The following is a 12,521-nucleotide window of genomic DNA, read 5'->3' on the forward strand; positions in this document are numbered from 1 at the left end:
ATTAATACAGGTAATCTGATCCTGAGGTGTCAGATTAACAACACATTTTAGCCCTTTTATCAATCATATTAACAATGGGATTGAAATGTACAATCAGAATCATTTCCTTTTATTTCTGGGACCTGGATTTACATCCAGGCCAGAACGACGGGATGAATGTGTCATTTCTCTGATGAGGGATTGGGGTTGCAATAGATCAGCCACTGTCCTTTCGGGTGCTCCCTTGATGGCCAAGGTGGTAAGTGCACTGTCCACTGTTGGAAATAAGTCAAGCAGCCCAGGTTGGAACCCAGTCTGTGCTGAGTTAGTTGATCTCAACCATAACGGCAGTGGGGTCACAACAATTTTCTCCAATTATCCCTGGGATAAGGAAGGGGAAAATCAGCCATTCTCGATTGCTATCCAATGACCCCTTTTAGAAGGCATTTGTCTGTGGTGAAGGGGGTCAGGCTCAGATGTGACGTGTCCCACCCCGAAGGGCAAATAGACTGCTGATACTCTGTCTGGGCTCACATATTGTAAACAGCTGCTCAACTGCATCCCACCCAGTATAAGTCACCAGCTTCAGGAGAGGAGAAAATGGGAGGTTGTGAAGTGGGAAGAAAGAAAGGAAGACTTGCATTTATATAGCACCTTTCACAACCTCAGGACATCCAAAGCGCTTTAGAAAGCATTTGTCTGTGGTGAAGGGGTCAGGCTCAGATGTGACGTGTCCCACCCCCGATAGTACTTTTTGAAGTGTAGTCACTGTTGTAATGTAGGAAACACGGCAGCCAATTTGCGCACAGCAAGCTCCCACAAACAGCAGTGTGATAATGACCAGATAATCTGTTTTAGTGATGTTGGTTGAGGGATAAATGTTGGCCAGGACACCCCTGCACTTCTTCGAAATAGTGCCATGGGATCTTTTCCGTCCACCTGAGAGGGCAGACAGGGCCTCTGTTTAACCTCTCATCCGAAAAACGGCACCTCTGATAGTAGAGTGCTCCCTTAGTACTACAATGGAGTATCAGCCTGGATTTTGTGCTCAACTCCTCGGAGTGGGACTTGAACCCACAACCTTCTGACTCAGAAGCGAGAGTGCTACCAGTGAGGCACAGCTGACATGCTGTGAAAAGACATGACAGCACCAACTAAAAAGGAGGCCAAAATTGTGAGATGTCAGTAGCAGATTCCCAGACCACTACATCCCCCCCCCCGGCAGTGCTGAAGTTGACTACTTGTTTACAACACTTATTTCTGAGTCACATCACAGAACCTCCGGATGACACTTCCTCTTTAAATAGTAGAGTAAGAGAGATGATGAAAAGAGGCCTCCACTGTTAATGGGACATCACCAGGAAAAGGGAGGCAGGGAGTCACCCACATCTCACTGAGTGCACAATGCAGACGGTTAACCTTCTGACCTCTGACCTTTGACCCCCTGAAATCCGAGGAGGTTCTGATATTGCCTTCTAATAGTTTGTTCCACTATTGACAAATAGGGATAACAGTCACCTACAATTACACACCACTTCACGTATTTTTAAAGAGACGGACAAAATAAAGTGGAATGCATCATTATAAATATATTTTACTAATATATTTACATCTAAACCACAGCAATTAGCAACAAGAAGCCTTCAGGGTGAGTTGTCTCTTTTTCCTCCCCTTCCGCTGAGTGGTACATTCCATTCGCCCCCTCTCATCGAGTTACTTCCTGATAGACTGTTACATTAACTTTACAGGGAGGGGGGTGCGCTGATGTTACCAGTCGTCACAAGCTGGTAGGAACCAAGCACAAACGCGTTTGCAACATGTATCAATAAAAACATGTAACGTTATTACTGATATGTTGCAAGAGATGGCTGGAGTGTTGAGTGAATGGGGATGTTGAGCGGACCCCTGCCCCCCTCTCTCCCTGTAAGGGGAGTGGTGTGCGCCGCAGTGCTTGTAGCAGTTTACAGCAGTGACAGTTGTTAGTGGAGAGAGGATTTGAGGTGTTGCTGTGTGTTTAACTATGTGTGTTCTGGTATCATTGTGTGGGACTTGCACCCTGCTGTTGTGCCTCTGTGTGTGATTGTATCTGGGACTGCGACTATGTTTCTGTTGTTTGTTGCTGTATTTCAGACTGTGACTGTCTGTGTGTAACTCAAGAGTCCCACTCAGTGGGTCGTCGCTGTTTCAACTGTGCCACTTTCTGTCAGGCTTCCTTCAGTCCCAGTATTTCAGGAGCACCAGGGTATATGACTGTGTCATGGTCTTAAACTTTTAATATTGAGTTCCCACTGTGTCTGTCCCTTTAATGCTGACTCTTACTGTGTCTGTATCAGGGTCTGTCTTTTTGTCTTAAGTTCTACTGTTCCATTCTGTCACCCTGTGTCTCATATTGAGGGTTTATTGCCTTGTTTATTTCTGTCAGTATCTGACACTTGGTTTATCTACAGGGCCCCTTCTCCCTACCCTGTATTTGTGTTCAGAGTGTGTTTCTGTACCTAGTGTGGGTTCATCTGTGCAGGTCCTGCTGGCTGACTCTAAGTTACCCCAGCCTTGTCTGTGTGTGTCTGTTCCTCTGTGTCTCTGTCCCATGGACCAGTGTGTGTGTGTGGAGCGGGAGCTGGAGAAGGTGTTGCACAAGTTCCTGATGTATGGGCAGCACTGCGACCGCAGCTTGGAGGAACTGCTACACTATGTCAGCGGGCTCCGACAGGAGCTAGCTAATGCAGGTGAGGACACTGGTATGGTATGTGTGTATGTGGGCAACTCTGAAGTCTGCTTCTGGAACTACTAATTGTTCCAAGAAAATTCTGCTCTTCAGAGTCACACAGTCAAACAGTCTGACAACTGCTCACTGTCTAGGCTCATGTGAAGAATGACCACTTGACTGTTTGGAATCATATTCCAGCAAGAGAGGACCTTATGGAGAGGCAAGAAAAAGGGGAGGAATTGAAAACAAAAAAATTATTTGTATCTTGCTCCTCAAACCTTAGTTATGGTGATGCTCAAGATATTCCAGTGGCTGTTATGGTTGGATTTTTAGCAGCTGAATTATCTGGTGTTGCTACCTAATAAGATCTAATATTGTATTTAATTTTTTAAAAGTCTGCTCGGGTGGAACACCTAGTTCTGTGAAAATTGTTCATTGGTTATTATCTCATGGGCTAAACAATACAGCATGTGGTCCTTTTCTTCATCCTCCCTTCCTCCCCTTATAGTGCTGACTAGCTGTGGTACTGTTCTGTGGGTGCCAGCAGATATTTTCCATATTTCAGTATAGATAAGTGTGAGGTGGTGCATTTTGGTATGAAGAATAAGGAGGCCACACAGTCCTTGGAAAATAAGAGTCTAAATGGGGTAGAGGAGCAGAGGGATCTGGAGGTGCAGATACACAAATCACGAAAAGTTGCGATGCAGGTTAATAAGGCTGTAAAAAAAAGGCAAACCAAGCAATGGGGTTCATTTCTAGAGGGATAGAATTGAAAAGCAGGGAAGTTATGTTAAATGTGTATAGAACTTTGGTCAGACCACACTTGGAATACTGTGAACAGTTCTCCATATTATAAAAAGGATATAGAGGCATTGGAGCAGGTGCAAAAAAGATTCACAAGAATGATACCAGAACTGAGAGGATATACTTATCAGGAAAGGCTGAACAGGCTGGGACTCTTTTCTCTAGAAAAGAGAAGGCTGAGGGGTGACCTGATAGAGGTCTTTAAGATAGTGAAAGGGTTTGATAGGGTACACGTAGAGAAAATGTCAGTTGTGAGGGAGTCCAAAACTAAAGGTCATAAATATAAAATAGTCAATAATAAATCCAATAGGGAATTCAGGAGAAACTTCTTTACCCAAAGAGTGGTTAGAATATGGAACTTGCTACCACAAGGAGTAGTTGAGGCAAATAGCACAGATGCATTTAAGGGGAAGCTGGATAAGCCCACGAGGGAGAAAGGAATAGAAGGATATGCTGATAGGGTGAGATGAAGTAGGAAGGATGAACGCCGGCGTGGACCAGTTGGGCCTAATGGTCTGTTTCTGTGCCGTAGACTCAAATGTAACTGTTCTCATGCAGCACTCGTGTTGTCTAGATTTTGTTGCTGGATGCTGATCAGGAGCAGGGACCCTTGCTTTTTTTTTTGTTTATCCTTCTCTCTACTCCCCTGATTGCAGGTCCCCAACTGCTGCTTTGGTTGTATTTTTGTTTCTTTTATAAAAAAAATATGTTCAGGGTTACTGGAAAATCGTGGAAAACTGGCAGCAAAAATGGTGAGGATATTCCCTCATTCCTTGTGGAGGAATTGTGGACACATATTAGCCATTGATGTTGATGATGACAATGTGCCCAGAACCACAAGCTGCAGTCAGACAGGATCCTGTGTACTCGCCACATTCCTGATCCTAATGCATGAATATAAACAAACAATCTGCCTTTTTGTTCTTAGTCTCCGGTTTCCAATTTCATGTAATTTTTGATTTTTAAAAAAAAAATTATTTCCACCCCCTTGCCAAAGCAAAGAATGTTTAGATTGCTTTGGGAAGTGCTTTAGAAGTAACTAATAACCAGTTGTGGGGACACTGCAGCTGGTGGGCTTATCACCTATGAGACTTCATCTCCATTAGTTTATAGAAAGACAGAATTTTACAGCACAGAAGGAGCCTGTTCGGCCCATTGTGTCTGTACCGGCTCTTCAAAAGAGCTATCCATTTAGTCCCACTCCCCTGCTCTTTCCCCATAGCCCTGCAATTTTCTCCCCTTCACGTATTTATCCAATTCCCTTTTGAAAGATATTATTGAATTTGCCTCCACTACTCTTTCAAGCAGTGCATTCCAAAACATAATAACTCGCTGCATAAAAACAAGTTTCTAGGTGCCTTGAATCCCACAAGTGCGTTACATTTATAACACTGGTGCATTCATCTTTAATAAATGCAATGGGTTGGCGTTCATGTTTTAGCTGCCTTTTGAACACATAAAGAACTTTGTTCCTACTTGTTTGATGGTGGCTGTGCACATTGCATGAGAAGGAGGGTACTTTGCAGCACTGTGACTCCGTGTGGTACATGTGATGAGATGGTGATTTTTACTGAGAAATAATGCAATTTATTTTTATAGTGAAATGGTCTAATAATATATCTTATGTGTTATATCACAGGGTCCCATAGAGTTCTGCTGAAAATAAAATCAGACTGTAATCATTAACATTTGAAACTGATAAAGGGCACAGTTGGCTTTGGAAGCAGGTTGCTGAGATTTTCAATTTGGACAAACTAATGTCCTATGTTTGCTTTAAACACAGTTGTAAATTATACCATAAGTGTTCGCTACCAGGTGCTGTTTATTGGTTTTTCCAAGATAAGGTGCAGCACTGAACAAAGGAGAGCATATAGTGGAGGACCCATGAGTCCCTTATTGGATGACGTTTAGTTGGCCCAGCGAGTCTCAATTTCCATTATTGGCTGTGGGAAGTTTAAATCCATGTGTTGTGTTTAAAAGTAAATATTGTGTGACCGATGGAAAGCTCAAAAGTCAAAAGGTCCAGTTTCAGGGCGAGCTCACAATTCTCCTCACTTGGCTTACTTGGGTGAGTCCCCTCTGATGGAGTGTTGCATGTTACTGAGGTGTTCCATCGGGGGTGTAGAGGGTAGAGAGAAACAAATCTGCTCTGGCCACTGCAGTTTGACTTGCTGATCTCTCATTGATCGGTGGCCAGTACTTCTATCAGAAGTCTGTGCCATCTTGGATAAAGGAGGAAACAAAGTCTTTGCTGAATCTAATCTTTTTTTAGGCCTAATATTATGACATGATGCACAGTTCCTTGGTAAGTTGAGTATTCCTCAATATTTCAGTATTGTTGCTGCTTTCAATGTCATGGAAGATTGGTATCTTCAAGATATTTCAATGCATAATCTCTAACCATCATTAAAACATCCTGGGTGGGTGGGGGAGTGGAGGCAATCAACATTCCGTATACGTCATCTACCTCTATATAAATGTAAAAGCTCAAAAGCATCTATCAAACTTTATACTAAAGTGTCAAAAGTACATAAAAACAGGCAGTCATTGGATACTTTTTATTCTGGCCTGGGGCTGTATATTTACAAGCATCTGCCAATCTTCAAGCTTCCCTCACCAAAAAGCTATTAACCCCCGTTTAGGCTGTATACTTAACAGTGATTAGTCATTATGGCCTTAAAAGGGCAGGCCACCTTAAATACAGGTCCACCTCAGCTGTAGAATAATGGACTGTGTTACACGGTATAACACTCCTGTCGTCATCATAATAACAGCTTACCAGGAGCACATATGTCATACTCCAAAATGTCTTACTTACAGATGCAAAACAATCTTTAAAAAGTCAAATCATGCCATGTTGGGTTCCCCTGACCTGCAGTCAAAAAAATTACAAGCAAAAGCAATTGCCCTTTAATTAACCTCTAGAGCTTATAAACATCTATAATTACCTGGATTTCCCTGTTCAGACCACTTCCCATGGGAGATATTTGAACAGTGGCCTTAAAGATATGAGTCGCATTGAACAATCTTAGCAGCTAAACTCACAACCATGTTTCTGAGTACCTGTGAGTTATCCCATTGGAGATCTGCTAGTATTTTAGCAGGTTTCGCTTAGTCAGTACCAGGTCCATACTAGTGAGTACTGAATAAAAATCCATTTGTACTAGGCTGGTGAATTTTGGCACGTATGGTTATTAGCTTCTGTTGTGTTTTTGCTTTGAAGGTCGTCTCGATGCCCAATTGTCGGCAACGCTGTCACTAGTCATGTCACAGTGCTGTAAGAAGATAAAGGACACCGTTCAGAAGCTGGCATTGGATCATAAAGACATCCACGGCAGTGTCTCCAAAGTGGGGAAAGCTATCGATAGGGTGTGTACAAAGTAATAAGACTTTAGCGCTCTCTCCCAATTTTATCCTTAGCTAGTTCAATGCCAATCATTGAGAATGTGTGTCACCTATTTTTTTTCTTCCTGCTTGCAATGTTTACACTTGTCTGTTTTACATTTCATCTGTCGTTGTTTTGCCCACTTATGCATTTTGTATTTCCTCAATGCCTGCTCAGAGTCAAGTTATGTCAAGTGTCAGTTTGGCTGATTGGTAGCACTCTTACTTTTGAATCAGAAGGTTATGGGTTCAAGTGTCACTCCAGGACTTGAGTACTTAATCTAGATTGACAGCAGTGCCGAGGTGAGGGAGTGCTGCATTGTTGGAGATACAGTCTTTTAGATAAGACATTAAACCAAGGCCTGTTTGGGTGGATGTAGAAAGGCACTATTTGAAGAAGTTCTCCAAGTGTCCTGGCCAGCTTTTACCCCTCAACCAACAACACCCAAAATAGAATAAAAGATCATTTATCTCATTTGTCTTTTGTGGGAGCTTATTGTACGTAAATCGGCTAGCGTGCTTGCCCACATAACAACAGTGACAACACTTTGGGACATTTTGAGGACATGAAAGGCGTTATATCTGCATTGAGTTTGTGAAAGATTGGTGTCAAATAGAAATGGTGATATTCCCAGTACTGAAACTTGGGGTATCCCACTCAGCATTTCTCCCAGCTGACATAAATCCTCTTAACATGTAACTGCTGTTTTATGCCCTTCAGATTCACCCTACATGCCCATTGCTTTTAGCTTCGCTAATAGCCTTTCATGGAGAACTCTGTCAAATGTTCCTTTGAAATTTTGGACACATCACATCATAGGTTTTTTCCACAGTCCACTTGGGACATTACTGCCTTAAAAAAGAAGTTAACCAGTGAATGATTTCAGGGTTGTCACCAGCATATTAATGGCCATCTGTTTAATATTAATATTGGAGTTCCTGATCACTAATGTTTGTTGGTCATTCTGGCAATATTAGTTTTGCTTTATGTGACGACAGGAGCTGTTTAATATAGACTGAGTACGCAGTCTCCATAATATTAATGTTTAAAAAAGACTGAGCAGAGGCCCAATATCTCCAAAAAACAGAGGAAGGAGAACCAGATGGCAAGTAGTCACCAGGCTGTTCTTGACTGCCATGCGGTGGCTGCTTAAGTGTTTTATTGGTGCTGTACTGGAAACAGGTCACCCAAGGCCTGCCATTGTTTCCAGGATGTGCACAGAAGACTCTCTTAAAATGGAGAAAGAAAACAAGGGAAAAATGGGAACAATACTAGCAAACAATGAGTTCAAATGTAGCAAAACTAAAACGAATTAGTCACTATACAGAACATGGGAACATTCAGCCCTTCGAGCCTGTTTCTCAAGAACGTACTCGCAGGTAGGTTATGTGCTGCCTGTGTTGTAGATAAGGTGCTATGCTCATCTTACAGTTTCTGTGAGTTTTTCTGTGCCTGACTGTTTTGTTGTGTTTTGCCTTTGTGCAGAATTTTGACACGGATGTGAGTGGAGTCGGGGTGGAAGGTGTGTGGGATTCACATGAAAAGCAGCAATTTCTGAGCGAGGCTGTAGTGGAGCACTTATACAGACAGGGATTGCTGAATGTCGCTGAAGAGCTGTGCCAGGTAAGGCCAGAAATGGACTCTGCCCGTTGTGAGGGGGTGGGGCTGGGTAAAGAATAGTCAGGGAAAACAGTGCCTGTCGCAGGACTGAATGAGGCTCGGGTCTGTGTACAGGGGTGTACACTTTTGCTTTTGAGTTAGAAAGTCGTGGGTTCAAACCCCAATCCTGGAGTGCATAATCTAGGCTGACATTTACTGCAGTCCTGAAGGTACATTGCTGGAGATGCCATCTTTTGAATTAGTTGGTAAATCAAGGCCCCAAATGTTGGTTTTGGAGGATGTAAATGGTCCCATGGCATTATTCTGTGGTGAGTGACTCCCCAAAGCCTCTCCACCATCTACAAGACACAAGTCAGGAGTGTGATGGAATACTCTCCACTTGCCTGGATGAGTGCAGCTCCAACAACACTCAAGAAGCTCGACACCATCCAGGACAAAGCAGTTTGCTTGATTGGCACCATCTACAAGATGTAGTGGAGTAGCTCGCCAAGGCTTCTTCGGCAGCACCTCCCAAACCCACATCCTCCACCACCTAGAAGGATCAAGGATAACAGGTTCATGGGGACACCATCACCTCCAAGTTCCCCTCCAAGTCACACACCTTCCGACTTGGACATATATTAAATTAAAAAGCAGCACTTCAACGGTAGTGATCTCAGGATTACTACTAGTGCCACGTGCTAGTGAGTATAGGAACAGGAGAATAGACAGGATGAATGCGTGGCTGCAGGGATGGTGTAGGAGGGAGGGATTTAGATTCCTGGGACATTGGGACCAGTTCTGGGGAAGGTTGGACCTGTACAAGCAGGACGGGTTACACCCGAGCAGGACCGGGACCAACGTCCTCGCGGGGGTGTTTGCTAGTGCTGTTGGGGAAGGTTTAAACTAGAGTGGCAGGGGGATGGGAAACAGAAGGGAGTAAAGTTGAGAGCAGCAAGAGAGGGGAAGACCCAGGGGAAATTTACAATATAAATAGTACAAACAGTCGTTCAAGAACAAGTGAAAGGGAAAAGCGTAGAGCAGCAGAAAGAAAGTGTACTTTAGACACTACAGATAAAGTGAAAACTAGAAGGTGTAAGGCGATCAACCCAGCATTAAAGCTGAAGGTCAGGCTAGGGTGTGTGGCCCAACTAAGAGTTCTATATACAAATGCACGGAGTATAAGGGATAAATTAAATGAACGACAGGTTCAAATTCAAATTGGAGGGTATGACATGATAGCTATTACAGAGACATGGCTGCAGGATGGTCAGAATTGGGAACTAAATATACCGGGTTATAAGGTCTACAGGAAAGATAGGGAAAATGGAAGAGGGAGAGGTGTAGCCTTAATGATCAGAGATGAAATCACTTCAATGATAAAGGAGGATATCACGAGAGGTAAGCAGCCAACAGAGACCTTATGGGTTGAATTGAGAAATAGGAAAGAATCTAAGACTATAGTGGGAGTTGTGTATAGGACCCCTGGCAGCAGCTCTGAAGTGCTAGATTGTATAAATGCAGAGATTAGACAAGCGTGTAAGAAAGGCATAGTGGTCTTAATGGGGGACTTTAACCTTCATATAGATTGGGGAAAGCAGACTAGCAACTGTCAGAAAGGTAGTGAATTTCTTGAGTGTGTCCGGGATAGTTTTCTACAGCAGTATGTCCTAGAGGCAACAAGGGGGCAAGCCATACTAGATTTAGTAATGATTAATGAACCAGATTTAGTTAACAGCTTAACTGTACATGAACTTCTATCCAATAGCGATCATAACATGATCGAGTTCAATGTAGTGTTTGAAAGGGAAAAAAGTGAGTCAGCTGCTAAGATTCTAGACTTGGGTAAGGCCAACTTCAATGGGATGAGACAGAGACTGTCCACAGTAAACTGGGAAAATCTGTTAATGGGTAAAACGACTGATGATCAGTGGGAAATGTTTAAAGAAACATTTAACGAGATACAGAATCGGTTTATACCCCTGAGGGGCAAGAACCCTACTTGCCAAAAAAAACAGCCATGGACAACTAAAGAGGTAAGGGACAATATAAGAAGTAAGGAAAGGGCATACAAAAAGGCAAAAAATGGCACAGATCCTGGCGAGTGGGAAAGATACAAAGATCAACAAAGGGTCACAAAATAGATAGTAAGAGCTACAAAAAGAGAGTATGAAAAGAAACTTGCAAGGGATATCAAAACCAGTACGAAGAACTTTTATAGTTACATTAGGAAGAAGGGGGTGGTCAGGAGCAGTGTTAAAAACTGAAAGTGGGGATGTTGCCATTGACAATGGGGAAATGGCGGACATGTTGAACGATTACTTTCCGTCAGTATTTACAGTAGAAGAAGAGGATAGCATGCCGGAAATCCCAAGAAAACTAATATTGAATCGGGGACAGGGACTCGATTAAAATTAACATAAGTAAAGCAACAGTAATGAAGAAAATAATAGCAGTAAAGAGTGACAAATCCCCAGGACCAGATGGTTTCCATCCCAGGGTTTTAATGGAAGTAGGTGAGCACATTGCAGATGCCCTAACTATAATCTTTCAAAGTTCTCTAGATTCAGGAACTGTCCCTCTAGATTGGAAAATTGCATATGTCACTGCGCTTTTTAAGAAAGGAGAGAGAGGGAAACCGGGGAATTATGGACCAGTTAGCCTAACATCTGTTGTGGGGAAAATGCTGGAGTCTATAATTAAGGATAGGGTGACTGAACACCTCGAGAATTTTCAGTTAATCAGAGAGAGCCAGCATGGATTTGTGAAAGGTAGGTCGTGCCTGACAAACCCCCTGATTTAATTTTTTGAAGAGGTGACTAAAGTAGTGGACAGGGGAATGTCAATGGATGTTATTTATATGGACTTCCAGAAGGCATTTGATAAGGTCCCACATAAGAGACTGTTAGCTAAGATAGAAGCCCGTGGAATTGAGGGAAAAGTACGTACTTGGTTAGGAAGCTAGCTGAGCGAAAGGCAACAGAGAGTAGGGATAATGGGTAGGTACTCACATTGGCAGGATGTGACTAGTGGAGTCCTGCAGGGATCTGTCTTGGGGCCTCAATTATTCACAATATTTATTAACGACTTAGATGGAGGCATAGAAAGTCTCATATCTAAGTTTGCCGATGACACAAAGATTGGTGGCATTGTAAGCAGTGTAGATGAAAACATAAAATTGCAAAGCGATATTGATAGATTAGGTGAATGGGCAAAACTGTGGCAAATGGAATTCAATGTAGACAAATGTGAGGTCATCCACTTTGGATCAAAAAAGGATAGAACAGGGTACTTTCTAAATGGTAAAAAGTTAAAAACAGTGGATGTCCATAGGGACCTATGGGTTCAGGTACATAGATCATTGAAGTGTCATGAACAGATGCAGAAAATAATCAAAAAGGCTAATGGAATGCTGGCCTTTATATCTAGAGGACTGGAGTACAAGGGGGCAGAAGTTATGCTGCAGCTATACAAAACCCTGGTTAGACTGCACCTGGAGTACTGTGAGCAGTTCTGGGCACCGCACCTTCGGAAGGACATATTGGCCTTGGAGGGATTGCAGCGTATTTTTACGAGAATGATACCCGGACTTCAAAGGTTAAGTTACGAGGAGAGATTGCGCAAATTGGGGTTGTATTCTCTGGAGTTTCGAAGGTTAAGGGGTGATCTGATCGAAGTTTATAAGATATTAAGGGGAACGGATAGGGTGGATAGAGAGAAACTATTTCCGCTGGTTGGGGATTTTAGGAGTCGGGGGCACAGTCTAAAAATTAGAGCCAGTCCTTTCAGGAGTGAGATTAGAAAACATTTCTACACACAAAGGGTGGTAGAAGTTTGGAACTCTCTTCCGCAAACGGTAATTGATACCAGCTCAATTGCTAAATTTAAATCTGAGCTCGATAGCTTTTTGGCAATCAAAGGTATTAAGGGATATGGGCCAAAGGCAGGTATATGGAATTAGATCACAGATCAGCCATGATCTTATCAAATGGCGGAGCAGGCAGGAGGGGCTGAATGGCCTACTCATGTTCCTATGTTCCTATATAT

The 12,521-nt window shown here is 42.9% G+C and overlaps 1 protein-coding gene across 1 annotated transcript in view; it reads left to right on the forward strand.

Annotated features, from left to right (window-relative positions):
• The first annotated feature begins 1,902 nt into the window (after positions 1-1,902).
• rmnd5b (required for meiotic nuclear division 5 homolog B) overlaps positions 1,903-12,521 on the forward strand; it is a 46,037-nt gene continuing 35,418 nt past the window's right edge. Inside the window, exons 1-3 of the mRNA XM_067996473.1 lie at positions 1,903-2,705; positions 6,714-6,859; positions 8,361-8,498. Coding sequence (XP_067852574.1) covers positions 2,567-2,705; positions 6,714-6,859; positions 8,361-8,498 — 423 coding nt within the window. The 5' untranslated portion in view covers positions 1,903-2,566. The remainder of the gene's footprint in view (positions 2,706-6,713; positions 6,860-8,360; positions 8,499-12,521) is intronic.

Source organism: Heptranchias perlo, chromosome 14 (assembly GCF_035084215.1).
Source record: "Heptranchias perlo isolate sHepPer1 chromosome 14, sHepPer1.hap1, whole genome shotgun sequence".
Taxonomy (NCBI): domain Eukaryota; kingdom Metazoa; phylum Chordata; class Chondrichthyes; order Hexanchiformes; family Hexanchidae; genus Heptranchias; species Heptranchias perlo.